At 38.8% G+C, this 26,753-nt stretch overlaps 1 protein-coding gene across 1 annotated transcript; it reads right to left on the bottom strand.

Moving 5' to 3' along the window:
• Positions 1-357: 357 nt before the first annotated feature.
• SUGT1 (SGT1 homolog, MIS12 kinetochore complex assembly cochaperone) lies at positions 358-26,108 on the bottom strand. Its single transcript, XM_058825091.1, has 13 exons — positions 25,988-26,108; positions 25,854-25,899; positions 22,400-22,490; positions 21,655-21,724; positions 21,266-21,336; positions 17,188-17,241; positions 15,372-15,388; positions 14,284-14,318; positions 13,767-13,863; positions 12,649-12,756; positions 2,991-3,081; positions 1,515-1,696; positions 358-900 (listed from the first exon to the last, which is right to left on the bottom strand). The coding sequence occupies exons 1-13, from the start codon at positions 26,029-26,031 to the stop codon at positions 799-801; spliced, it is 1,008 nt and encodes a 335-aa protein (XP_058681074.1). The 5' UTR covers positions 26,032-26,108; the 3' UTR covers positions 358-798.
• Positions 26,109-26,753: the final 645 nt, after the last annotated feature.

Below are 26,753 nucleotides of genomic sequence, written 5' to 3'. Positions count from 1 at the left end.
GTAACTTAAAGCAACTGCTTGCTGGCTTTGATTCCAGGTAAATTTATTTTGAATTTAGAAGGTAGACAGAGGACCTACTTTTCTGTAAAAATTTCCAGTCACAACAAATTTGTTATCTTCCATGACTGTGACTAAAATTCAACTTATCACTGAGGTGGAAGGACTCCAAAGTGGGTGGTTTGTGTCTGCATCAAGAATAGTAATCTCATCCTCTTCACTGAATGCACATTTAGCTCCTATACATACCAGCTTTTCTTTTGAAGCAGTACATTCACATGCTTACCTTATCCTTACCTATATGCTTAAAGTGATTCCCCTATCAAAAAACAATACTAAAAATGAAATAAAGCAGCTTCCTTATAGAAAAAGTTGTATTTACAGTTTTATTTAGCAGAGTTAAGGAGCAAACAATTTTAACACTGTTGTGAAAAGTGTTTTTACCCAAAATTGCCAAGATCTAATAAGTTATTGAACAGAAATACCAGGTGTAAGGCAATAATCCTGACCAGCCATTAGAGATCACCCTATCCCAAAGAGGAGAGCTGATAAAGGTGGTAAAAAATTTGGACTGATGGACTCAATTCCCAGAAATTAAGACAGATGATAAAAATAGGGTTCCACTCTTGAGTATATCTTTAAGATTTGCAGATGAAGGAATTTCTAAAGCACGCAAAATGTACAGACAATTCCTGTTTTCAAGGGAACATTCAGTGCTTTGAATCCAAGAATGCTATGTCCATACATAGTGGTCAGTACATGACTATGGCAACACATAGATGGTAAAGATCAGAAATAGGATTAGAATTTTTTCCATTCCACGTCATCAGGAGGATTTACTTCTACCTTCCTTTTACCAACATCAGACCAGTTGGTGCTCAGAACTGTGCCACCAGATTCCATCTGCAATATGAGAAAGAGCTTGTTTAGTTTGCTGAGCATTCTAGCAATATAAAAGCCACAGTTCCTACAGCAAACTTCAAAGAGTAGTGATTACACAGAAATTGTGTACCTATGAAATAAAATTCGACAGAGGCACCATTCCATAATCTCCAGCCCAGCAGCACTTTTATCACTACTGGACACAGGGAGATGCTGCTTCATTAACAAGAAGCTTTTGAAGGGTCAGTCACATTCTTGCCTGTGATGGCTACAAATTAAACTAGAGTCAAGTAATCGAGAGGAATTTGATCCTTTCACCCCCTGGCAAGTTTTCAAACTCTACATGAGCTAAGCCTCTACTTCTTTTGGTAATACAGATTGAAATGAAGAGACCAGTGACAAAGCACAACCTTGGATTCATAAAGAGTCACATTCACCAGAGTACAGCCCTGTAGCTTTCAGTGAGTGTAGTTGTACCAGTATCTCCAACAGACCCATGGCCAAAATTTATTCATTTACAGACATAAAATTTTGGTAACAGGCTTTTCCCACATATGCGAAATCTAGTAAATCATATCAGTGTGCAAAAGTCACAGGTTTCTTTTACTTTTTCAGAGAAAAGAATGAAGACTTACGAATGATTTGTTCATGGCACGTTTTACTTCATCTGTACCATCTGAATAGATTTGCTGGAAGAGTTTATTTAAAGCAGCATCTCCTTCTAATTTCTCATTTTTCTCCTCTTCTTTGATTTCAACTACCAGTTTGTCCCAGTTCCTTGTATAGTGAGACGATGATGGGTATAAGTGCTGGGTATCTGAAAACAGAAGTGTTAGTTAACTAAGCATTTTCTCACTACTTTGAGAGCATCAGAGAACACAGACACAGGTACCTGATGAATCAGAGATGGGTCATGAAAATGCAAAATGGACTCCTCTGAACTGATATAAGCATTGCAGAAACAAAAATAAAGGAAACTAAGAAATGCAGAAGTTTATTTTTAGGTAAACAGAGTTATGTAATTTTGTTATCCAACACACACACACAAAAAGCTGGCCAGCAGCAACACAGATAAATGATATCAAAAAGACATATTGGCTGACAGAAAAAAAACCAAAACAGCAGCCTAGAGTCATAGAATAAGTTGAGCTAATTTTTAAAAAAATCTGAAATCAATACATCAGGAAATTCAAATTCTGTCAAAGACAGAATGTTTATCTGTACTGAAAAACTCCAATCTATTAGTCTCCAAGCGAAATCCAATACTTAGGGAAACAATAATTATTTAAGCAACAGGTCACATAACATAACAACTGCTGTCGGTCTGGCCAGGACAGAGTTAATATTTTGCAGTAGTGGTGAGGGGTGGGGCCTGAAGCTCAATGGACACGACAGGATGATACTCTACAACAGGGCAGATCAGTGCTGGGGTGGGATGATCTGGGCATCTCAGAAGAAGGGTAGGGCTTCCAGTCAAGAAAAAGGTGTGGGGAGGGCGAAACCATCCATCCCCTGGTCCTTGGCACTGGGGTCCACTGGTGCATTTTGCATGTAAATCACTCTCTCTTTTGTAGCCTTTTGTTATTAATGTTGTTGCTGTTACTGTTTGCTTTCTAATTTAATTGCTGTTCCAAGTAAACTGTTTTTATCTCAACCCTTCACCTACTGTGCCTCCAATTCTCAACTTCATCCCACTGCAGTGAGAAAGGGGAGGGGAAAGTGAGACCTCGATGGTGTCCTTTGGGAGGGGCCCAATGGGGCAGTGAACTGGGAGGTACCATTGCTAAACCACAACACACACACTTAACAACGTACAGAACTGCAGAACAGGGACCCAAGCAGATAGGCAGACTTACTGGCAAGCACATGTATACCCTTAACAATTCATCAGATTAACAGAGACTATGACTAAATTTAATACGTATGTTTCACTAATGGCTTGCAGACTTCCTGTCAATTCTTGACAGAGTGAAACCAAGATGATTAGGCTTTTCATTGCAAATATGAAGCTGTGGTTTTATAAACAATATTTAACACAGAACTATTATTAATAACTGTAACTCACTCATTACAAATAAAACATTTAAGACTAAATAGTTCAGAGAACAAACCTGGTGTAAATTGTTTTAACTTAGGAGAATCTCCCTGGCCCTCCAGCTTCTCCCATCTTACAGCCTCTGGCTTCTTCATTTTTATCTCAACCTACAAAACATAAGACAAAGAACAAATTAATCCATATGCAAACAATTCTGCCATGCAGCTCCAAAGTAGCTGGATCCTGTAGCTGTAAGAAAATACAAACATTTGGTTTTAGAAACACAGCCTCTAATATGAAACCTGTATCACAGCCAAATTTACCTACCTTACAAGACAAAGTTACTCGAGCTCAAGTCACACATCAAACAAGCTCCCATGTGCCTGTGCAGCTTTTGTATCAGACTTCTACCTTTCTGTTCAGGAGCACTTAACTTTCTTTTACTTACTATTCACTTGATTCTTTTTGCAAATTATGGCATCCCAAAGGTAACAATCAGTCCCAAAGTCTCTACACTGCCAGGCTCCAAGGTATTGCCTTTCAAGCATCCCTTTCTTGGCAGTCAGCTCTAATAAGCAGCAGTTTTGAAAGACTACAAAATCCAACTTTATCTAAGTTTACATTTCATTTACCAAAAAATTCCATGTTTGATGTGTACTACACAAACCAGAGAAACACCCTGGGACTATGCAGATCTTCCCACTGGAGAAATTCAGAAGCTGTATTCATTTGGTTCAATGAACAAACACTGCTACGGAGAAAATTGTCAAGTATTCATTGACAAAACTGGCAATTAAAAATGGATGTGGTTGCAATTACCATAGGAGAAACAAAATTAAGTGAAGTATGTCATGCCCTATTCACGACTTCACATAATCCCTTTAGACAATCACACGGAAATTTTTTTTTTTTTCATAATTAACCTTCTCCTTTGGTTATAGGGTTACAAAGTTTCAAAACAAGGACTGTCTAACGTCACTCCTATTCACTTAAGGAGATGTCACAAAGCTCATATGATGGTATTAATTAACTGAAATCAGTGCTTGCTAAACTTCAGTGCTTCCTTATTTGCAAACAGCTCAGCAGAAGCAAGTTCTTAGCTCTGCCTAAAGCCACTACAACCTGGGGATCCCTGCAGACCCAAGAACAAAGGCACCACTGTAAAAGCTAACCTTAGATTCAAACACCAAGCTCATTGCACAGCATTATGTTGATCCGAAATTTGAACTTTATTTAATCCATTGTTAAATCAATCACTGGTAAGCAACAGATTCAGGTATCCTACCAAAATATAAAAAATTAGCTCACTGAAGTTTTAATGCTTCCATGTTTGCAATCACAATGAATTTTAAGAAACAGAATATTCAGTTATGAATGTTTTCTGGCTTTTTTTCCCCTCAGGAAACTAAAAATTCCCAAAATAAGTTCTGATACTTATTTTCCACCACTAACGTGTACTGAGAACAACAAAAAGTTTAAGGTAAAGGCATGAAAGGTAGACAAAAGCTTCAGTAAACTTCTAAGTCCAACACCGACATGTATTTGATTTCCCACTCCCTGCATCTGTTGGATTTTTTAATACTTTCAGCCACTTGACAAGTCACAAATTAGGCATCAGAGTATGCATTTTGAAAGTAACATCACAGAACCAAAAATAACCAAATAAAATCAAAATGCTGTTAGTCTGGATGACCAACCTACCCTCCCTAAAAAAGGCCTGTATTTCAGAGTTTATTACCGCAATCTGTACGGATGCAGCGATTTCTGTTAAACTATGCAGAAGAATTACTCTTCAGTAAACCAAAAGAAGTCAGTAAAGCTATCTCCACTGGACTCTTTTAAAAACATTTTGAAAATTGCAACCTTGAAGTTCATTCTTAGCACCTACACTCATAGATCTAATGCTCTGTTATTAGCTTAAGGAAGCAAAACATTTGAATATCTGCATTTAAGACAATCAAGTAGTTCCACAAGTGGCAGAACTAGCAGGTTTTCTTTCCCCAGTGGATTTGGATCTCCTGAGCCAAACATTTAAGCTAATTAGCTACTTACAAAGGAACTAATTAGTTACAAGTGAACACGAGTATTAATTTAAAACCACTCTCCTCTGTTTCTTATATAAACTCTTCTCAGCTGAGGAGACTATATTCGATTGAGTTGTGCATTTCAGTTGAGGCTCTAAAGTTCAGATTTTATACTCTACTTATTAGTGCATCTACCAGCATGTTTGGGGGGGGGGGGGGGGGGAGGAAAGCAGATGCTTGAAACTGCTCTCCCCTATATCTCTTCAATTTCTGTTTATTTTTTCTTTCACTAATTCTTCTTGCCCTTACACTTCAGGCTTTCCACCAATACCTTCCAGTATCTCAAATACAGCTTATTTCATCCACACCAAAAATGACCTCTAATGCAATATAATGCTCAATGTGAGCTACTAAACATGGACTGTTTTCTTCTCAGAATACAATCCTCCTCAATGAGTCCTTATAAAGACCATTGGCTATTCACCACAGTACTCTGCCCATGCATAATAAGAAGAAAATAAGGAACAACTTTAGTTTTGCTGCTCCAGTAATCCCCCTTCTTTTCTAATCTGCTAGCCCTTACATTTTCCTCTCTAAAACTGTCCCTAAAACAGTACTGCACAACAAACAGCCCTAAGGAGAAGCCAATGACACAAACTAATTCCCAGTGTAAGATGCAGATTTCTTAACTCTAAACCATTTCAACCCCGCCAAGCTGGAAGTGCACACAGCTGAAGAACTGAGACAGAATGTATTTCTGACATTATTAAACTTCTACTCTGTCTACTACATCCACTTCAATTGAAGTTACTCATTAGGCGAAGTGGCAGGCAGGAGCAAAGCTGGGGAAATCATTAACTTCATACCATTATACAACCACATTTTCCAAAAATATAAAGCTATAAAGTTCTGCTTGTGAAGGAGCGTGTTTCTTCAACTTGAGAGCTCTATTTGATCTAAGAAGGAACAACTCAGTGAGTCCCAATTACGTGCACAAATGGCAATGAATGCATTTTAATGAAGATTTTAATACAGATACTGATAGCTATCACACAGAAAAGATACACATCAGCACAGACATTTATGTCATATCTAGCAAAAAAGTACTGTTAGCTTTTTCCTCTCCTTTGAAAAAAATTCACTTGGGCAAGAGAAATACATCAACGCTTTGCCAACTACTTTGATTCAACATTTATATTTCATAAAATGTATGCCTGTGTGCCTCATGCCAACTTTAGTATATAAGACAGGAAAATTTAACTGCAAATTAAATGCTCTGCATGCCACCTAAGGACAAGCCTAATTCCTCAGCTTCTCCTTGTAGCTCAAGCTGTGCAGCCACCTGACCATCTTGGCAGCCCTCTGCTAGGACTTGCTTCACTACATCAGTGCCTTTCTTGCACTGGTAAGCCTACAATGGAACATGGTACTCCAGATTTAGAAACAATCCCAATGCAAATATAATACACTTTCTCTTTAAAGCCCCTTGTGTTTTGGGTTCAAAGAGAGCAAAGCAAAAAGGAAAAGACACATGGAATTCATGCACTACTTGTTTGAAATATCGTCTTGAGAGAAACCTACCCCTCTGAGAACAGAGTCAAATCAGGGATTTATTGTCTAGAAGAAACACCATCCACAGTGAAAGGACACAGGTAAATTTCTACCCAGTTTCCTGGTCATAAAAGTAATCAATTTTTTAAAGCCTACCAGAGATTTGGACATGTTCGTTTGGGGCTTAATCCAAGTGACAGCTATCAGAAAAGGCACCACAGTTCCTCTCAAAATGTATCCTAAACAATTTCATTGATGGCATAAAAATAAAACAACAACATCTTATTTTAGGATGACTGGCACAAAAGAGTGTTTAATCCAGTTTTAAGAAATAATTTCTCCTCTTTGGAAAAGACCAACACTAGTTAGGCAACACTTATTTTCTAGGCAGATATTTATTGTTAAAAAGCTGAAACCTCCGATGCTTGATTTCACTTGAACTTTCCTTCTGGGACAGGCGGTGGCAGTCTAACTGGGACACATGAAAAGGGGAAGAATTTTTATCTTCCACCCTAAAAGGAGATTCTGGTGTACACTGACAAACTACAAGGGTTTTTGTTTTTTTTTTCCTAATTTTTACTGTGTTTTATATTTTACAGTCCATGGTAAGAGCAAGTTCATTTACTACTGGTAAATTTCTGTCAAGCTCTGGTCAAAACTGGCAAAGCTTAAACAACAGTCCAGCCATTAATTTTAAGACATACCAAAAGTACTCTTTTCAATTCTGGTGTTCTGCGGTATCAAACACCTGAAAACAGGAATTCAGTGTTTCTGATCAGCTACTTTGTTATTTACTGAACTACTGACTGCCTCCTCTGAGTCATAAATTTTAAGTGTTTAGAGCTGTCCTTCTGTGATCATCTCATGAATTTCATAGGATAAAATAGAACAGTCTTCTAAAAATATAAGAACTATTCAAATGTGCCTCTAAGAGCACATATGCCTACAGTTTGGTGTCCTAATTATTCAAAGACCTTTTATATATTGCTTGTACTCTAAATTCCAAGATTTTTGGTCCATAGCTTTAAACCAAATATGTTAAGATGAAAATAATTCTACAGTGTTATCACACACAATGATAATTAAGACATTTATTCTATATGGAGTATACTGCAACAGAAGGGATTTATTTATTTCTTTTCCAGCTATGTACTATGGGGAACTGGAGGGAAAAAGGTTCAAATTTCCTCTGACTGATATTACATAGCCAACACAAAGTTTTTAAATTTTAGAAGAGAAGCTAGCAACAGAGATCCTTTTGGTATTCTAAAGCTATTTGTCACTTTATTCTCCATGTAAACCATCATTATTCCAATAGTTCTCAAGACATAAACCCCCTTATGCATCGTTTTCTTTTATGCATTTATATAAAGCATGGGCACTGACTTATATGCATGTATAAAATAATAGTTCTCAGAGTATTACCAAGTTTAAATCTGTCTCAAATCCATCTTCGTTCATACAGAAGGAAATTAATAAAATCAAACTTATTGTTCAATATGTAAACATCACGCCTATCATAGAAGAAGAAACTGCTCCGACCCGCCCTGCCTAAAAGATGCAAGAAATTTCAGAAAATTATCCATTCACCTTAAATATTAGTTTATAATTTATAGAAAATGCTCAAGAATATACATGGGAGATATCAATCCGCATGAAACTCTTCCAGTGAAAACAAGCACTCAAGAGCAGCCAAGTCTGCATTCAAGTCCCTACAAGCAATTTAATGCAAGCACCCTAAACAGGAAAGTATCTTTTAAGGACTGGACTGCAGTGGTAAGATCCAGCTTCAGTTAAAATAGATATGTTCTTCTGTTTATCTCTTTGTGTACATTTGCCTCTGAATAGAGACTCTGATGACAGTCCAAGAGCATGTGAAACAGTTCCACTCTTTGCCTTTTCCCTCACATTCAGCAACAGGCATCAGTTCCAGTTAGCTTCACAGGGTATTCCAGTGTTTGCAAATCAAAATATTGGTTCAAGGAAAAAAACAACATTCCACTGATGCACACAACCATATTCTTGGCATGAAGCTGCTGAGTGTGTGCTTCTCCCTCAGACATCTCTGTTAAGCAACAAATGTCAACTGTAAAAGAGGCTGAAGGTTTCTAACACCTCCTCAGTCTGCAGCACAACTTTGATCTCTAATTAAAGGACAGTTCTGGGGTAAAGAAACCATATTTTACCACTTTTTCAAACGGCTCTACACTGCTGCAAGTCACTGCTTGCAAAAAGCCCAAAGCACTACAAACTGAGAACTCACAGCAATTGTCTTCAGTCTATCTGTAGATAGGAGGAAAACCAGAAAGCACCACCTCAAGTTTCCTTCAAGGTCATAAGCACTAGCACTAAAAGCACATAGTCATCTTCACTCTCCTCTTCTAAGTCTGAGGAAAAGAAAATCCCAAGCACCACCTAGAACTCATCACAAGACCTACAGAAACTGCTCATGTCACCTAAGTTCCCAGGGGAACATTGCAAAATATTCCCCTGGAATCCAAAATACATTGACTACACAGACTGAGCAGAAGAGGGAAAAGAAAGTGAGGTTGATTGTGCATATTTAATAACAGTAGAAATCCTTACACTATTTGTACACTTCTACTCTCCTGACATATTTTCTGGACAGATACATATTTACTAGTTTTTCTTAAACATATTTAGTCCCATAAAAATTTAAAATTCTATGCCTTCTTCATTCTGTGAAGGGAGCATGATGACAGTATGCACACTGAGCCACAGAATAACTGCACCCAGGCAGCTTGCAAAGAGCAAACCTGGTCCAGCCTTTACATTTTGGCTCCCTCTTCTGGAAAGAAGTAAAAAGCCAAACAGCACTACTAAAGATGCCTTCCTCCTGTGAAACCTTGAGTGCAACACAGTTTTCAGCTTCCATTTGTAAGACACAAATCTCAAATTTCTACACTGCTTTTAGGAGCAGCTGTTACTTTTTGCTTGATCAGATTGCTAGAGTCAGACACTTCTGACAGATGAGGAGTACAATCAACAACATCAATTGATTTAGTTATGATGTATCAATTGTGCTGTTAAAGTACAAAATGCTATGTAGATATAGAGAAGGGCTCAGTTCAGTGGTATTCAGCATTTTCTAACACTAACGTAACCTGAGGCAATAGGCCATAGAAATAAATGCTGAACAACAAGAGGCAACTCTGAGTAACTTGCCACTAAATGTGAGCAGGAACCATAAGCAACTCAAAGTTCAATTTCCCAGCACTGTTACCTATTGAACAGCAAGTAAATTTTCTAATTGGGTAAAAAAAATAAAAAGCCTTCAAGTATGGTAATAATAGATATAGTCACTATTAAAGGTAGCCTATATCATCTGCAAAACTGCTGACAATTAGAGAATATAAAATATTAGAGGATGCGCAAAGACCAATTTACAATTTTTATCTCAGAACTGGACTTCATCCACAAATTATGCTGCTCTTCAGCTGGCATCAAATATTTTACATCTTCTAGTGCACAGCTTGAAGTCAAAGTCTGCAGATGACAAACACTAATTTATTTTTGCTCACACAGAAACTATTGAAACAGCTCAAAACATCTATCTATGCCACCCCTGTAACACTTGCTAGTCCTGTTTATTTTCCAAACAGACTTTGTATCTCAGAGCTTGACACAGCATGGATACAAAGGTATACTTTTTCATTTCCTCGCTGGGAAAGAAACAATCCTCATGTTGGCAATTGTATTTTTCACTACTGTCAACACTCGCTGAAAGAACCAGTTCAGGAGTCTCTGAGTTCTGTCTGCTCCTTGCAGACTTTAGAATTTGTAGTTCTGCAAATACACTTAAGGCTGTTTTCTCCTCCTGGATTTGCATCCTTACAGTCATGCCTTCGCATTTGTCAAGTGATGCTGAATCTCAAGCAGTATTGAGAAAACCCTCCACAGCTCCTCTTATCTCCAAAATACACAGGATTGTTCTACTCTCTGCCAGTTCTGCTGTTTCATTCTCTATCTCTTAATTCTTTTAGTTGTACAAAGTTCATGGACCCAAACTATTCACTACACAGCCTGCTCATATGTCCCACCATTTCCTCATATATTTGCTCACATAAGTGAAAAAGAAAGGCCAGATCTTTGTTGCCCAGTGATGACTATATGATACTAGTGGCAACATGGCTCACACATTCAAAGCAGCAGCACAAAATAAAGCAGTATGAAAAAATCAAGTTATTCTCACCTGAAATTAATAATCCACAGGAATAGATCCCTCTCTATCCCAAGAAAACTCAACTTCTTTAGGATTGCATAGTAACAAGCTCATGTAATTGGGAAGATAATGAGATTATGTCTTTCTTTCCAAGTACTTACAAAAGGAATTCATGTAAATAATACAAAATAATATGTGAATGGTTTGAAAAGTTTTAATCAGTAAGATTAATTTACTCAAAGTACTATCTGACTATTTGCCATTCTGCTCATAGAAGCCAAGTATATACACAAAGCTAAGAAGAGAAAGCTGAACTTCTGGTAATCAAACACTAAGGCTGCATCATTCCCTTAAAGTACTTAATATTTTTCTAAGAAAAATATTCTAAACCTGTAAAGAAGTCTTTGCATACTTAACATCAAGATGCTTTTAATTTTTTTTTCCTTCCAGACTCCATCTGGTGGTCAAAATAAGAACCAGCTGGGGCAGTTTAAACTGTATTCCTTCAGTATGCCCTCACAGGCAGCTTAATACTACTCCTTTCTACAAAAGGACACACTGAAGCCCTTACTTCTGCAGTTAGAACACCTTCTGTGTAACCTCTTACCCATTTTATCTCAAAAATAGTCTCTCACAAGTATTTAGGAATAATAACATTTGAAAATAAATGCAAAATATTTACAGTTCAGACACTGCCTGAACGTAACTTAACCTTCCACTCCAGTTCTGGAACCTCAAAGTAAACTAAACCCAGGGTAGAGATGGCAGTGTGGAAAAGACAAAGTCAAGTGAATTTCACAGTACTCAGTTAATGTAGACACTTCCAAAGGAAGTAATGGTAAACTTCAAAAGAAAATGAAAAGTGTAACACAAGCTAGGTTAAGAACATAAAGAAAACAGGACACCACAGCTACTGTTCCTGACAAGGTCTGTCCTCATTCCACTCAAATTTATACAAATACTAATGAATTTCTACCAGAATTTCTACATACTTTGAGCCATGTAAGCTACTACACTGTGGGGGAATAAGTAAAGTCCTCAATCACACAACCTGCCCAGATTTCTTTGTACAAGGAGTGGAAAAACAAAACCAACTTTCTGTGGCAATCCTCTCATGCCGTCCTGAAATCTCTCTTCCATGAAATTATGCAAGAATTATTATAGGTACCTTTTTGAGAATAGAACGGGTAAAATGGAACATGAGTATACAAAAGAATTCCCATAAGCTCTGCAGAACCACTGCTGAAATACAAGAGAAGAAACAACATCATATTCCAGCACTGGGGATTCAGGCTTTGTTCTGTGGACAAAGCATATGTCTGTCTATCCACTATGCCAACAACAAGTACTATACCAGACCGTTGTTCCTTACTTTTCTATACTTGTACTATAAAAGAAGCAAAACACTGAAACAGCAGCATTCTCTCACACCATGCCATTTTCAAGTGCCCCCAGGCATGTACTTTTTCCAGGAACAGCATGGAATACACTCTCTTGAAAAGCCATGGACAGTTAACCACATGGTTAACCTTCACCAGCAAGAAGCTATGAAAGGGTAGAGAACAATTTCAGTGAAATCTTCCAAGTCTGACTTGTATTTCTTGGGCACACAAAGATAACAAGGCTTCACCAGGCAAGACTGGCTACTGAAAGTTTTGTAAAAGGGTGTACATGCTTTCCTATTACCTGAATTTTAATAGTGAAGATTACAGTCTCCTTTCTCTAGCAAGAAGTGAAAAAATCGTCAACATAACTCTTTCATTTGCACTTCAATAAGTGCCATCATATTACTATTTCTGATATTTGCACAAGTTTAGAAAGTCTCCCACCAGCTGAAAGACACCTTGAAGAAAAAAAGAGCATTTCTATATGAAAAGCAAGATACTATGACTGTTGCAGAGAGACAAGACAATAGAACAGAAACATTTTCAGGATTGCAGCAGTCAAAGAAATGATTTACACTTTAAGAAGCTCACCTTTGTTGAAAGCACTTTAAACGTACTTTGCTCTGGCACTATAGAATGAAGAAGATCAAGCTTCAAGTTGAAGTCTTCACCTGATGGAAGTCTCACTGATGCATTCATCTATTAAAAGTTGAAAACATGTCTCTGGTCATCTTTGATAGCAGCTCCATTTTCAAGTAAAGGACAGTCATTTCACACAGAGATGAAGTGATTAAATTACTATAATTTCAGACCATGCCATTACACTACTGCATTACTGGACGAGATGTTTCTAAGATACATTAGAAAATGAACAGAAGATTTCAGCCCTTGCTACATGTACTCAAAAACCCTACTATCCTATCAACTGGATCTTAAGTCTTTAGGGAAGGAATTATACAACAAATTAAGTATCAACATATTAATAATGGAACATGAAAACAATCTGCAGCTTCTCTTCTAATACAAGAAAACTACAGAACAAGTGCTCAGACTATTTTAACAACCTAAACTAGATAATAATAACCAAGTACTTCTGGTATTTAATGAAGTATCAAGTTAGTTGAGAATAAGAACCCAACTCTTTGATATTGACTGTTAATTTAAACATGAAATCCATTGATACAACATATGGTACTTCATTAAAGGGATTACTGTACTTCCTTAAAAAATATATTTTGCTGCCACGATTTTAGTAGTGCCAAATGGAAAAAAGACTGGATATTGGTGGGTGGGTTTATTTCTCTAACTGTCCTAGAGCAAAACATTACTAATTCCTACCTATTTTAAGAATACCTTGTTTCTGCCCAGTCCTGCTCCAGATGCATGTATAGTTTAAACCCAGATGAGTTCTTCCCCCACCCCTCCACACAGGCAGCTGAAACCCAGACGTTCCCTTGCAGCACGCGCACCTCATACTGCTTGTGTTTAAGTGCTATGGACACTGCTGTGGCAACCCATCCCAAATCGCCTGACTGGGCACACTCATGTGCAGCACAACTGTACAGAAGAGAAGCTCCGGCAGGACAGAGCTCCCTTCCCATGGCTCCCTCCCCATTCTTTTTGTGCTGCTGCAGCATGTAATGTTCACTGGCTTGAGCACTGCATCTCAGGGAATTTAGGGATGAGTAGCAATAACCAATACAAATCACCTTTCTCTCCAAAAACTGCACACTGACATCATCCTTCTGTGCATTCTTGATCATTATGGTCACAATTACTTGAGATTCTGTTTGGTACCAGTCATATCTTGAAAAAAGAAAAAAGAAGGAACTTTTTTTTTTTTAAAGCACACACAGCATATAAAATTAGATCACTTTCCTAAATCATTCGCTTCTTAGTTCAGAATCTTTAATATAGCTCAAAAACATTAACTATACCAGGCACAATGGAACAGGCTTTGAATTAAGCTCAGCACGAGAATAAGAAAACAGAAGTCAGAATGCTGATGCTATTCCACTCTCTCCTGGTTAGGTTTAACCTCCTGAAAGTACCATTTAGTCTGAACAAAAGTGATGGCACTGAGTAACACTTCACTTGGACTGCCACATTTCTGAAGTTACCCCAAAAAAACCTCCTACAGTCATTATCCTGCTTCTCCAATCCCCAAGCCAAAGTGCAAATATGTCAATTACTTTAAATTTCACAGTAATGCTGAAGTCAACTTACTTGATCTTTGGTGGCAGAGGCTGCTGCTGCATATTCTAGTTGAAGCACATTCAATTGGAAAGAAAGTTACATCAATGTAAGTGAAATTACACCATGAAGTACTTTTCAAGGTACAAATAACTTTCACGGATTGCTCCCCTTTTCTTGATTCCAACTGCTCCCCTTCCCTGATTTACGTGTGAACATTAACTTACAGGTTGAACTTCTCCACTGTTTAATCATTTATGGCAGATTACAAATTAAAAAGTTTCAATTTACATCAAATGTGTTAGTCTGTAACCTGAATATATTTTATAAATAGCAATTAAGTTCAATTCAAACTCATTTCCTCCTGGATAAGATGCAGACCTAGAAAACATCCAGTGACTATACTGCTAATCTATAAATCATGAAGGAAACCTAAAATAGGTCTGAGAACTCAAGGTTCAACTTTTAAACATAAAATCCTTCTAAATCTAAGATTTGTCTCTACATACTGCCACCATGCTTCCTGTACATTTTTCTCCTCTACCCTGTTCTCAAAATGTAAAAAATTTAGGTTAACTATTAAAGAGGTAGCAGAATATCCAATGCAAAGCGCCCCTCCTTTTTTTTTTTGTCCCAACAATTAAAAAACAGAAGGAGAGGTCGATTTCAACATCTCTTATGAAGACTTTCAATAAAAAAAAGACAACTGAAAGTTGAGCAGGTTGTAACAGAAAAAAAGTCTACACAAACCACTTGCAAGCTTCTGGAAAAAAAGTTACTTCCTAACAGTTTCAATCAAGTTAGTAGTGACAACACAATTAACCACAACTGGTTAATTTGTAAATTAGGCAGCAGACTGCGAGCCAGAAAGTTAAATTTTACCTCAACGGATGCACAGTAATTGCCAGATTTGTTAAGCATTCCTAAGAGTTTCCAGGGCTCAAGTCTGCAGCCTCAGTCTCAAAAGCACTCATGCTCAGAAGAAAAGTTAAATACTTCAGAATTGCACACAATATGAAAGATTCTTTTTAAAGCTCGGAAGTGAAGCCACTGAAGCAGAAAATATACTCTAGCATAACAGAAAAGTGAAAATAGTAAACATACTAAGGAAAATATCTTACCAAATCAGTCTGTGAGGCTGGAAAAAAAAGAAATTGCATTTTCAGAAAAAGACATATTGAACTTACAAGGCACAATCTTACCCTAGCTGCTTCAGTTACTCCAGACATCCTGCATTCACTCCAGTCTCAACAGCAGAGCACGTAGTAACACATCAGTTCTACCTATAGTATTTTGCTTCCATGACACTCTACTTTCTAATCAGACTTCAACCAGCAATTTGTGCAAACCAACAACTCTAATATAAACCATGTTCTGATTAACTGAATCAAGAAATTTTTCATTACATTCCCTTGCCTACCTGAAATGGATACAGGCATTTTTTAATTAAAACAACATCACAGGAAACAAGAGGTTAAAAAAAAAAAAACTGTCTGGGAGTCTGCACTAGGTTTATCATCCATCCATCCCCAGGAACAGCACACAGCTCTCAGCACAGTTTTATCTCATGCTAGGAAAACCTCACTGGGGAATTAGATGGAAATTTCCCACTGGGGAATGAGATGGAAATTCACTTACATGACCCTAAATGTACTGTAGCACTTGTATCTGAACTATAGCTTAGTATCCTCCCATCCTGTAACTATTTTTTTCTAAAATATTTCAGATTAAATATGTTTGAAAAGAAACAAACTTTCCCTTTGCTTCTTTATAATGAACACTGACAAAAAGAGAAAAAAATATGAAGCTGCAATGAAGAAATCAGCTATTGCTTCGTTACTGCCTTTATCGGTTTGTTTGCTTTGTTTGCTGGTGTATCAGAGAATTAAGAAGATGGTTCAGAACAAGATCGTGAATATTCAGGATAAAACTGAATAACATACAACAAAATATAAAATGCTACTGCAAAATATAAATACAACGTTACTGCAAAACACTGCAAAATATAAATACAATGTTAAAGATAAAAGTGTATTGTAACCTCATTCAGAAAAAATTGTTGCCCAAAGTAAGTCTTTGCAAAAAAGACCATGCAGGCCAATCACTTACCTAGTTCCTCCAAATAAAATTAAACCTTGCAAAAAGTGTCTCACAAAGCAGAAATCTGCTCATCACTCTACAACACAAAAGGGTTCTCCTCTATATGGTTTTTAGTCAACACATTGACACAAACTTGTTCTACTGCCCCATTCTCCAGTGTGCAGCACAGAGAGGAGAGAAAGTCACAACAAGCAGAGGAAAAAATGACACAAAATTCTTCTGCTCTGTTCTCTTTCATCAGAATCCCCAGGCAGCCTAAGCTTTGTGGATGAGTTAATTGTCAGGGCTGGCTGTCTGTAGGAAAGTATGAAAGGAAACTATGCTTACACTCAGTGACTACCATGGGTAAGTCACCAGAACAGCCATTAGCATCTATGGAACTTTCCACATGGAATCAAGGAGCAAAATCTCCAAATTTCTACCTCTTTCCAACTTTATCTTCTGTAAGACTTGAAAATTTATTTTGATGTAAGCTTTAGATAGCAAGCTGACACTTCTACAGTTAAAATTAGTTCACAGTTGTGTATGAAAATAAGTTAAAATTAATTATGATTGTCTGATCTTTAAATAAGTACTCTCCTGGCACAGCTAATTATTACTCTAAAAAGCCAATATAAATCTTCCTACAAATCTGAATGAAGCATACAAGTGCTAAGGGTGTCTACTCCAACAGAAACAAGAGATAGCAAAACATGACTTCTAAAAATGATTTTTCTTTTAGAACAAATTATTTTGTTCTAAACAAGAGGAAAGTAGTGATTCTTTGAAAAACATAACACCGCTTCCAAGCACAGGGCATATCAAATCCCTTTACTAAATAAATGTGGTTTTTCTTACCATTCAGTATTTCTTCACATCTTTTAATCCAAATAGTAAAGGTATCATCTACATCTAGAAGAGATCAAAATACAGTAATATTAAACCACAGTAATATTACTCCTCCACAGTAATATTAAAACATGTAATCAAGCATTACATGTATTGCATGAAGAAAAAGTCCTCTCAGTTGCCAAGTGGAGCAAATCCATCCCAAACTTGTAGCAATTTACTAAAAAAGGTGTTATATCCTACAACCTCCTTGTAAGCTCTGTCATTTCACTTAGGCTTTAAGTCTTTTTGTACAACTACACTGTGTGTTATATTTCATTAAATTCTAATTATACTGTAGGAGACTAGATTTTGTCCAACTGACAGGAATATGCCATTGCTTTCCAGTCTGTTCAACTCCTATGTAACTGCTTAGAAAGCAAGACATGCAGTTTTACACATTTTTCTCTCAAGTACTTTTTCAAATAGTCACATGCTTCCTCTCCAGAGAAATGTCAAGGGAGATGGTCTGTTGTGTAGACAACCCAAAGTTGTACAACTTTTGACAAACATCAAGTATTCTCTCCTAGAAGCAAGCCTCCCAAACAGAAATTAATTCACTGGAAAATAGCTAAAAAGATGATAGTGTAACAACAGAGCAATCACCTTATTTCAACAATATTCCCAAAAACTCTTCCACTGTGAAGAAAGTAAAACAGTAGCAATAATGCTCACCAACTACTAAGAATAGCTGAACTTTTTCTAGTTTCATAAGTAAATTCACACTATGAGGCAAAGGACACGGAGAAGATTGACAAAATTCCCAGCAGACATGCACGTAACACCAAGTCTGACTCCACTGAAGCTACACAATGTACCCCAACCCTCTAAATATAAAATGTACATCCACTTTGAGGTGCACCTTTGGTCATAAAATTGCTACCCCACTCCTCAAGCCATTTCACTCCACTTTTCTTCTGCCATCTGACCAGATATCTTAAGAGTTATCTAAATTTTTTACCAAAAGAATGGGCAAACCCTCAAGCAGGCTGTCCAAAGAGTCTTGGAGATACTTGTAAAAAGCCCCAAGCAAACACAAGCAAGTTCAAAATTAATATTACTTTTGGTCAGAGCACAGAATTACAGGAATTCCAGAGCTCCCATGAAACCTAAATTAATCAATATTTTCAAAACTTAGCACCACAACCTAAAAAGACTTCCAAACTTTGCAGTCTAAGCAAAGTCTCCACTGATCCAACCTCCCTCACAAGCAGGTGAGGAATTCTCTTTTTAACCACGGCCTATGACTAGATTGCTAGGCAATACAAACCTAAAAAGTGCAGAGTTAACTTCCCTATTTTTATAGAAGAGCACACTCTTTCCCTGCATCCTGGCACATTTTATAATTTGAGGCAAATAAATTTTTATCTCTAAAATGGTATTATCCTCCCAAATAACTTATTTCTACTAAAAACTTCCTGGGTCTTCACTGATGAAAATCTACTAACTCCTAAAATACAAGAAAAGTAAGAAAATTCTTTTAAAAGTCGCCATGTTCCAGCTTTACTAAATTCATTCAGTGGTCACAGCAAAAAACCTCAAGAAAATTTGAGAGTAATTGTCCTAAATCTACATAGGACACTGAAGAGTACCAGGTAACACTCGTTCTTTAACTAAGGGAATAGGAACTGCAAAAATCTGCATGCATCACACGGCTGAACAAAAGGAGTACTGCTTTCTAATGTTATTTCATAAAATAAAGAAACACTGTACATTGCACAGCTCATCACATTAAGTCCTACTTTGATATCTTTGTAGGTGGGTAATGGGAAGGTTGCTGTGGTACCCTGGGCCTGCCAGTGATGAGCACAAGTAGGAAGCTCATCCTTGTCAGCATTCCAGATTGAGATTTAAAACAGCCCTTACATTAGCAAAGAACAGAAACCCGTATCCATGTACTTCTGCCCACTTGTGTGGCAAAGAAACCAGCTTTGCCAGCAAAGAATTCCCCACCACAGCAATTCTTCCCAAGGCAGCAACAGCTGAAGCCACTCTTCATCACCTGCCTAGTGAATGTTGCAAATTTTCCTTCTGTGCTTTGTTCATTTTGCCTTAGCTGCATTTAACTGCAAGTTAATTGTGTTGCCAAAATGCCTGTGCTCACAATGTTTTCCCCTGGGATCCATGAAACATTCCACAAAGGTAAACTCTGTTACTGACACAAACTTGCCAGCAAATTAGGTAATATATGAAAGAAAATCAACTAAGTCTGTAATTTTTAAAAGGCCTTCAGGAGACTCCTCATCTCACAGCAGGCTACAGAACTTTGTAATGAGATGGAGGAAGCACAGCAGAAAGTATTTCCAGATAAGAGAGTAATCAGGAAGTGCTAGGAAGCTTCAGAAACTCTTCAACTGAGTAAGCAGCAAAACAACAGCAAATTAAATTCAAACAGGTAGAAATGAAGCAACTCAACACAAGAAAATGTGCTGTATTTTGGGGATTCTGAATTAGCAGAGGACCCTGGTATTCACTGACTTATCTAAAAGATATCTGCAGTTCTGTGTTATACTCTACAACATCAATAGAATGTGAGGTTACCCATGCACATGAAAAACCTCAAATTGATAGTGGTTGCTTGGGGTGGGGCAAGAGCATGAAAAGTAAAGAATAGACACTCAAATTCAGCAGTGATGAGCCTGGAGATGCACAAAAAGTAACCTACCAAGTAAGGAAAGCAACATAGTTTAGTGGAAGGAATCTCTTCCTTTCACAGAAAGTTACAAAATAGAGAACTGGACTACACTGCAAAGACAAACCTGTCTCTACTGTGAAATTAATATAGACCATCTAGTTATCCAAATTACCAATACAGAAAGAGTTTCAGGAAACTTCTTATTTTCAACTCTTGTTCCAGGGCAGCCTAAACTGACAGCTGTGAGTTGCTGCAATTTCACCACATCTCCCTCCTACCACTGGCCCAACACTGCCACTTCACTTTTGATGGCTTCAGCACTCAGACCCTTGGTTGGGCCATTTCAACACATTCATCCAGGAGGAAAGACTTTAAAAATAGTAGCTTTCTGCAGACTTAATGCACTGAAACAAGAGGCTAAACAAGCACAAGAGTAATAAGGAGCACGATCACTTGGCATCAAGTATAAGCTTACACTTCCATGGAACTCCACTTTTAAATCAGAGGGTTAGATCACTTATTTGAAAGATGCAAAGTAATTATATTTTTGCTAAGCCTACATGTCCCAGCCACTACTATTATAGATAAGACAACAAGATGAACAGATCTGAGACCACAACAATTCTTATCAGATTAGGACATTTTGCTCTGCATAACCTTTCAAGGTGCTTTTTTATTTTTTTACCACCTTTTCTTGCTGTTTGGAAGAGAGGATGAAGTTGTATTTATAATGGGGGATAGGAGAGAAGATAAAGGGGTCACAACCATCTTGCAATTGGTTTGTTCTGTGCTTCCCCATAAGTCCTACCAAAGCCTTCTGTTTTTTAACAACTCCTTTCCTGCTTATTGAATAGAGTCAGGTTTTAGAAAAGCTGTAGGTGTTCCCAAACTAAAAAGTACCAAGAAAGCCAGAAAGCCAACACTGTAAGATGAAAAGAGAGATATAAAAAATGGCTTTTGTAATTAAGTGGTATGTAATGTAAGGTAAAAATCCACTTTGTCAGTTTCAATACCCACTAAGTTGCACATTCTTTCTAAAGACTGATCTATAAAACTGTTTAAGAAGAAATTCCAGCTACATCTAAAGAGCCTGCTCTATTTAAAATGTTTTCTATGACACTTAACACTATAATATTGCTACTATTTATCTTCAAGACTGCCAGGAAGCAGGAAAACACTTATAAAGCAAAAAATAAATCTGCTACCAATTGCTCAGAACTTTGATACACATTTTTAAACAGTTTAACACTTTCATGCAGTGATTGCATAAAGGCTCTCAAAAGTCAGACAGATGGTGTTAGGGACCCAATACATTAGCCTTAAAAAAAAAAAAATCTTTGGTCTCCATTTTAATCTAACACATTACCCATTATTTTAACATAAGGAATACACACAAGAAACTTTAATACTTACTGTCCAGCCTCTGTCCCTCTCTGAAAGACTCTAAAGCAGATGCATAGTTTTTGATATGATATTCACCTAACCTGACACAAATAAAGAAAAATACAAGAAAACAGTGATTACTTTTCAGTGGAGTCCACATTCTATAGATAACATGCTGTATTGGTTAAAATGACATGTAAGAATTTAAATTACCTAAAAGGTATGGTTTTGAAAAGGCAAAGGTATTACAATAATCACCCCAAACTACATGGATTTATTACAAATGCCTTGCAAGCAGCATGGCTTTGAATTTATTAATTCTTAGTATTGTAAAAAGTTTGCACAGAACTGCAATCCAAACTCTAGTATTGACCTAGAGACTAGCACAATATTCCCCAAGTACCATAAATGATACATACCCTTTTCTAAGGAGCGCTACAGCATTATTTGGGTTGAGTTCTAGAGACTTTTTTGCATCTGCAACTGCATCTGTTGAAAGTCAGTTTAAAGTTGAGAAACATAATGTTATAAAAAGCAGTGACGTGTCAAGTGTTTCAGTAGTGAAATTTTTCTAGGATGAACTATGTTATCTTTCTTAGCTTGCACACAAATCACACTGTCTGAATCAAGTCTAGCCACAACTGCCACACATGAATCCCTCACAGAGCTGCAGAGCTCTTATGTAAAATGCAGCAAGACTTTCATTTAGCTAAATACTCTGCTTAGATGTGAGGCATGATTCTGTTTGTTTGGTTTTTACTGGAAAGAAAAAATAAACCAGATCTTATTCAGTCAATCTTTTCCCAGGCATTATTCACTTATCACATTCCTACCATGACAGGATTCAGTCTCTACCAAGAACACAATGATGGAAGACACAATGCAAAAACCTCAAGATCTGCCTAAGAAGTCTGCTTATAAAAAGCTGCCAAGATAATACTAGACTGGAATCAAATAGAAAGCTGGGACTCTAGCAAACCCATTTCACTGAAAGTTTTGCAGTAACAAAACAATCTAAGAAAACGACAAGATTATGTACCAACACTAAAACCAGCATATTAAGTTACAGATAACACACTCTCTCGTTACTGTGATTGAAGACATCTCCTGTAAAACACGTGTTATGATACACTTGTAAAAGGATTCTTAGACTGAAGATGTTACCAGCATATTTCTGTAGAAGAATATGAGCATAAGCTCGTTGACAATAACATTCTGCATCATCTGGATTCTTTTCCAAAGCTGTTGTCAGTTCCTGTAAACACACATTAAAAAATGAAACAGTACTTCAGAAATCCTCATAAAAACACAGTATCAAACTCTGTCAAGTAAGAGACATTTCAGAAGACAAAATCCTAACTGGCATTTCTGTTTACCTGTTGCTTAGCTCTCATGCACAAAGCTAAACATCAGAGCCTGAAGTACAAGGAACCTGCCAATTATACCAAATTCAAGCAGACTGTTTCTTACTGTGAAGGAAGTGGGATTTCAAATGCTCTAAACATGAAGTCTAACACAGATGATCCTCTCTATTCCAAAAACCTTCCTACAATTCTAAGTATGCTTGTACACAGGTCTGCTGGATTTGAGAGAGCAGAGCAGTATTAGGAGTTTGGAAGTCAATGCACAGTATGTCAGAACAGTTGTGTGGAGATAAGATGCTATGCAATACCATGTAACACAAATTATAGTGCTAAGAGATTGTTTCAATTTATGCTGAGCACAAAAGCAGATGAAGGAAAGATTTATGGAACAGAGGGTTCAGAGGAGGTATTATTGAACAATGGAAATAAGCATAAAGTAGTCCTTTGTTAAGGCAATCACAGGATATACGGATTGAAATAATAACACATTGCTCTCTCTGAGAAAAGTTCACGACTGTGCACACAGAATAAAATCACAGCAACTTGAAGCACACACCTGGAAAGAGCATCTCCAATTCTCTCCTTACTGGTGAGAGAATTTCTTCCTGTTGCTAGAAGCCAGTCTTCCAAAAGGGACTACAGTACATTGCTACAACTGTTTGCTAAGTTGACTTCTACTCAGACTTCCACGGGGAACCTAGCAAGTATGAAGGTAGCTAAGATACAAGCTTTAAACCTGCAGAAACATTTTTACAGCACAGCTGCCAAAACTCTGCTCCACCAAGACAGAAAAAAGAAGGGAAGGAGGACTTGCCTTAGCTCTAATTCAGGCCAGTGTCTTTTTCTAACAGATGTCACATAAAGTGTTTATGCCACCTAGGACTTAAGGGGCCAGAACAGCTGCTTCTAGCAGCGGCACAAATTCTTACTATGTAACATACACACACCTCTAGAGAGACACAGCACATGAATTTAAATCCTTGGGGGTCTCTGAAGAAAGGGGCAGGCAGCAGTAACTTGATCTACTTGTACTTCATGAGATAAAGTTATTCAAAAGCAGCTGTCAATATGGAAATACTCATGGCTGCAGGCATTCCACATGGCAGGGATGTGAGGCCCTGCACATATTCAAATGGGTTCATATTATGCTGAGAGGTGAAGTACTTCTGACATGTGAAACCCAGCAGGGTCTGACACTGAACATCACAGGCACATCCAGGTGCAGAGGCACTGCTCTGACAGATCACCTCTCCCCCAAACACCATTTCCTGTGATTTATGCTGATGACAGATGCACCGATTGGAGCCAGCAACATATGAATGGATCCTCCTACAAAATTAACCCTCATCCCAGGAAAGGAAAGCAAAGCCAAGCATTTTCAACAGTGTAAAACTTCTCTCTTTATGTGCTTTTTATCAGTAAGTTACCATGTCTCATCCAGGCACAGACATGGAGCAAGTAACTCCTGTAAGCTATTTGAGAAGCCAAGTAATGCTGGACTGGCACTGGGAACTCCAGACTATAGACATCAGCAACAGTCACTTAGAACAAGCTTAGACTTTGCCCTCACACTTAAGTGATATTTGCATATTTTTTACTCCAAAGGCCCTTACCATGTGACTAAATTGCAGATCTGTTTCTAAATACACTGGAAAATTCAGTAAAGAGTTTGCATGAATTAAAAGAGCTTCTGTCTCCACATAGCAGCTCACATTTTCAACTTAAAATGAGAAGTCATTCATGAGTTTTGTCATTCAGACAGTATTAGAAGGTGGATGATGATCTTGCAATTGCATCAGAGCCAGGTGCAGAAAGCCAAAGCACAATCTCCAGGAATTAAAGCAATCAAAAATCCCAAGGACACAGTGCAGAAATGCCAGGCCAACTGGACAGAAGCCCAGCCAGGTGTGAAAGCATTACACAGCACCATTTCTACAGAACTGTCTCCCACGTGAGAAACACCAAACAAATGAACATAAAGACCACCATAAGCTCATGCAAGCATAGTGCAGCACCTGGAGACCTGAGCCCCCAAGTCAGCAAAACGCTGCCCTGAGCTGTGGCACTTCCCAGTTCAGAGAGCACCAAGCAAATCTGCCTACTCAGTGCAGGGATTTGGAAACAAGGCCTAAACTGGCACCAGCATTACTGTGTCAGGTATTAAATAATGCCTATAGAATGTGTTACGTAATGTCCTGAAGCACTGAATGCACAAAAAAAACTGAAATATAAGCTAGAAAAGCAAAACAACTATGTTAATCCAGGAAAAAAAAATGCAAAAACACATTCTGGCAGCATTCCCTAATACTTCTGAAGACCTTTTAGTGTCAGGGATTTTTGGTTTGTTTGCTGGTGGCTATTTTTAACCATAAAATGTGAAACTCTTTTTTTTACATCGTGAATTAGTTTTATTCTGCCATACAGATTTGGCTATTCCAAACTGGTTTTTAAATGTCATTTATCTTTTGAAAAACTTCTACAAGTTACAGCCTAAACCCCAAAGAACTGAAAAATTCAGCTTCACCATTTTATTTGCAGAAAGATAATTTAGTATCACTTAATGGTTCTACCACCCACTCTCTTCAAGCAGTGCTAACCTTTTACATCTTCTCCCCTCCCTAGTTAAACAGAAACACTTATCCACCCTCCAGTTGTCTTCTCATTAACCATCTGTTTTAAGTAAAAATTGCATTTAGAAAATAGATTAAAACATATTAACTGACGAAGTCATAGAACAGGCCAGATTGGAAGGGACCTCAAAGGATCATCTCGTCTAACCTTCCATGGGAAAGCCCGCCTAGATGAGAGTATCCAGCAACCTGCCCCTTCGTGTCCTGAAAACCTCCAGTGATGGGGATTCTACCGTGTCCGTGGGGAGTGTTTCAGTGAGTGACCATTCTCACTACATAAAAATTATTCTCTCTCCAGATGAAAGGAAGATCAGTCGTGGTGCCCACAAAATATAGGAAGAGCAAAAGAAAATAGACCACGGCAGAATAAAAACTAAGATGCAATACCTCTCTTCAATAAGCTTGGGGGTTCTATTCCCACAAATCTTAACTGATTTAGCTGTGAGAACTACCAACTACCTTCAAGGAAGACAAAGTTTGTTTTGCTTTCCCCCCCACCCCTTCTTTGCCACACAGGCAGCACAAGTGCTGTGCCAGGTCCGCGCCGGGCTCCCCTGCAGCCCGACCTCACCTGAGCCCGGCTCCCGGGGACCCGGCCCAACCCCGGCCCGGCCCGGCCCTCACCTGCGCCGCCGCCCCCGGGTCCCGGTCGACGTCCGCGTCCGAGAACCTGCCAAGGAAACACAACGCCGTCAGCGAGCGGCCGGGAGGGCGGGCGGCGGGGCCGCGGGGGAGGCAGGGCGGGGGAGGGCGCTCACCGCGGCGGGGCCGCTCCCGCTGCCGCTCCCGCCGCCTCCTCCATGCCGCCCGTGGCCCCCAGGAAACTTCTGGAGCCGCCGAGGCGCCCGCGCCGCACGCACCGCGCAAGGCCGCGCCGCGCGGGGACTGCCGGGAGGCGCGGGAGCGGCCGCGCAGGCCCCGCCCCGCCCCAGCGGAGGCCCCGGCCGAGCCGAGCCGAGCGGAGCCGAGCGGAGCGGAGCGAACGGCCCTGCCCGCCCTTCCCACCGCCTCTTCCTGCCCGCAGCGCCCGCCCCCTCCTGCCCGCCGCGGGGAACCTCGGCCCCTCGGGCTTGGAGAGATTTATGTCAAAGTCGGCAATTTAAATTTTTTTTTTTTTCAGTCGTTAACCGGTAGCTGGAGCTGGAGCAGTGCAGTAGTTGCGCAGTTGCGTTGTGAGCATCGTACGCCTGCCTGACCTTTCGCTTTAAAGGAAAAGGGAAGGCAGTCACCAGAGGAATTGGCTGGCTGGGCGGGAGCCGCCGGCAGTGCAGTCAGCAGGGCTGGGCAGTAACTGGGGAAGGTCATGGCAGCACTGGGACATCGGGACCACTGACCCCCCGAGCACCGCCTGGAGCGGAGCCCGGGCTCACAGGGAGGGAAGAACTGCGCTCGCAGGCCTGAGAAGCCAGAGATGGCAGAATCAGTTCCGTTGGAAATGACCACTGAGATCATCGAGTCCAGCCCCTGGCTGAACAGCACCACCGTAACCAGGCCAAGTCCAGTATTTCCTTAAACACCTCCAGG

The sequence above is a fragment of the Ammospiza caudacuta genome, chromosome 2 (assembly GCF_027887145.1).
Source record: "Ammospiza caudacuta isolate bAmmCau1 chromosome 2, bAmmCau1.pri, whole genome shotgun sequence".
Lineage (NCBI taxonomy): Eukaryota > Metazoa > Chordata > Aves > Passeriformes > Passerellidae > Ammospiza > Ammospiza caudacuta.
This window is presented reverse-complemented; position numbering and strand designations above follow the sequence as displayed.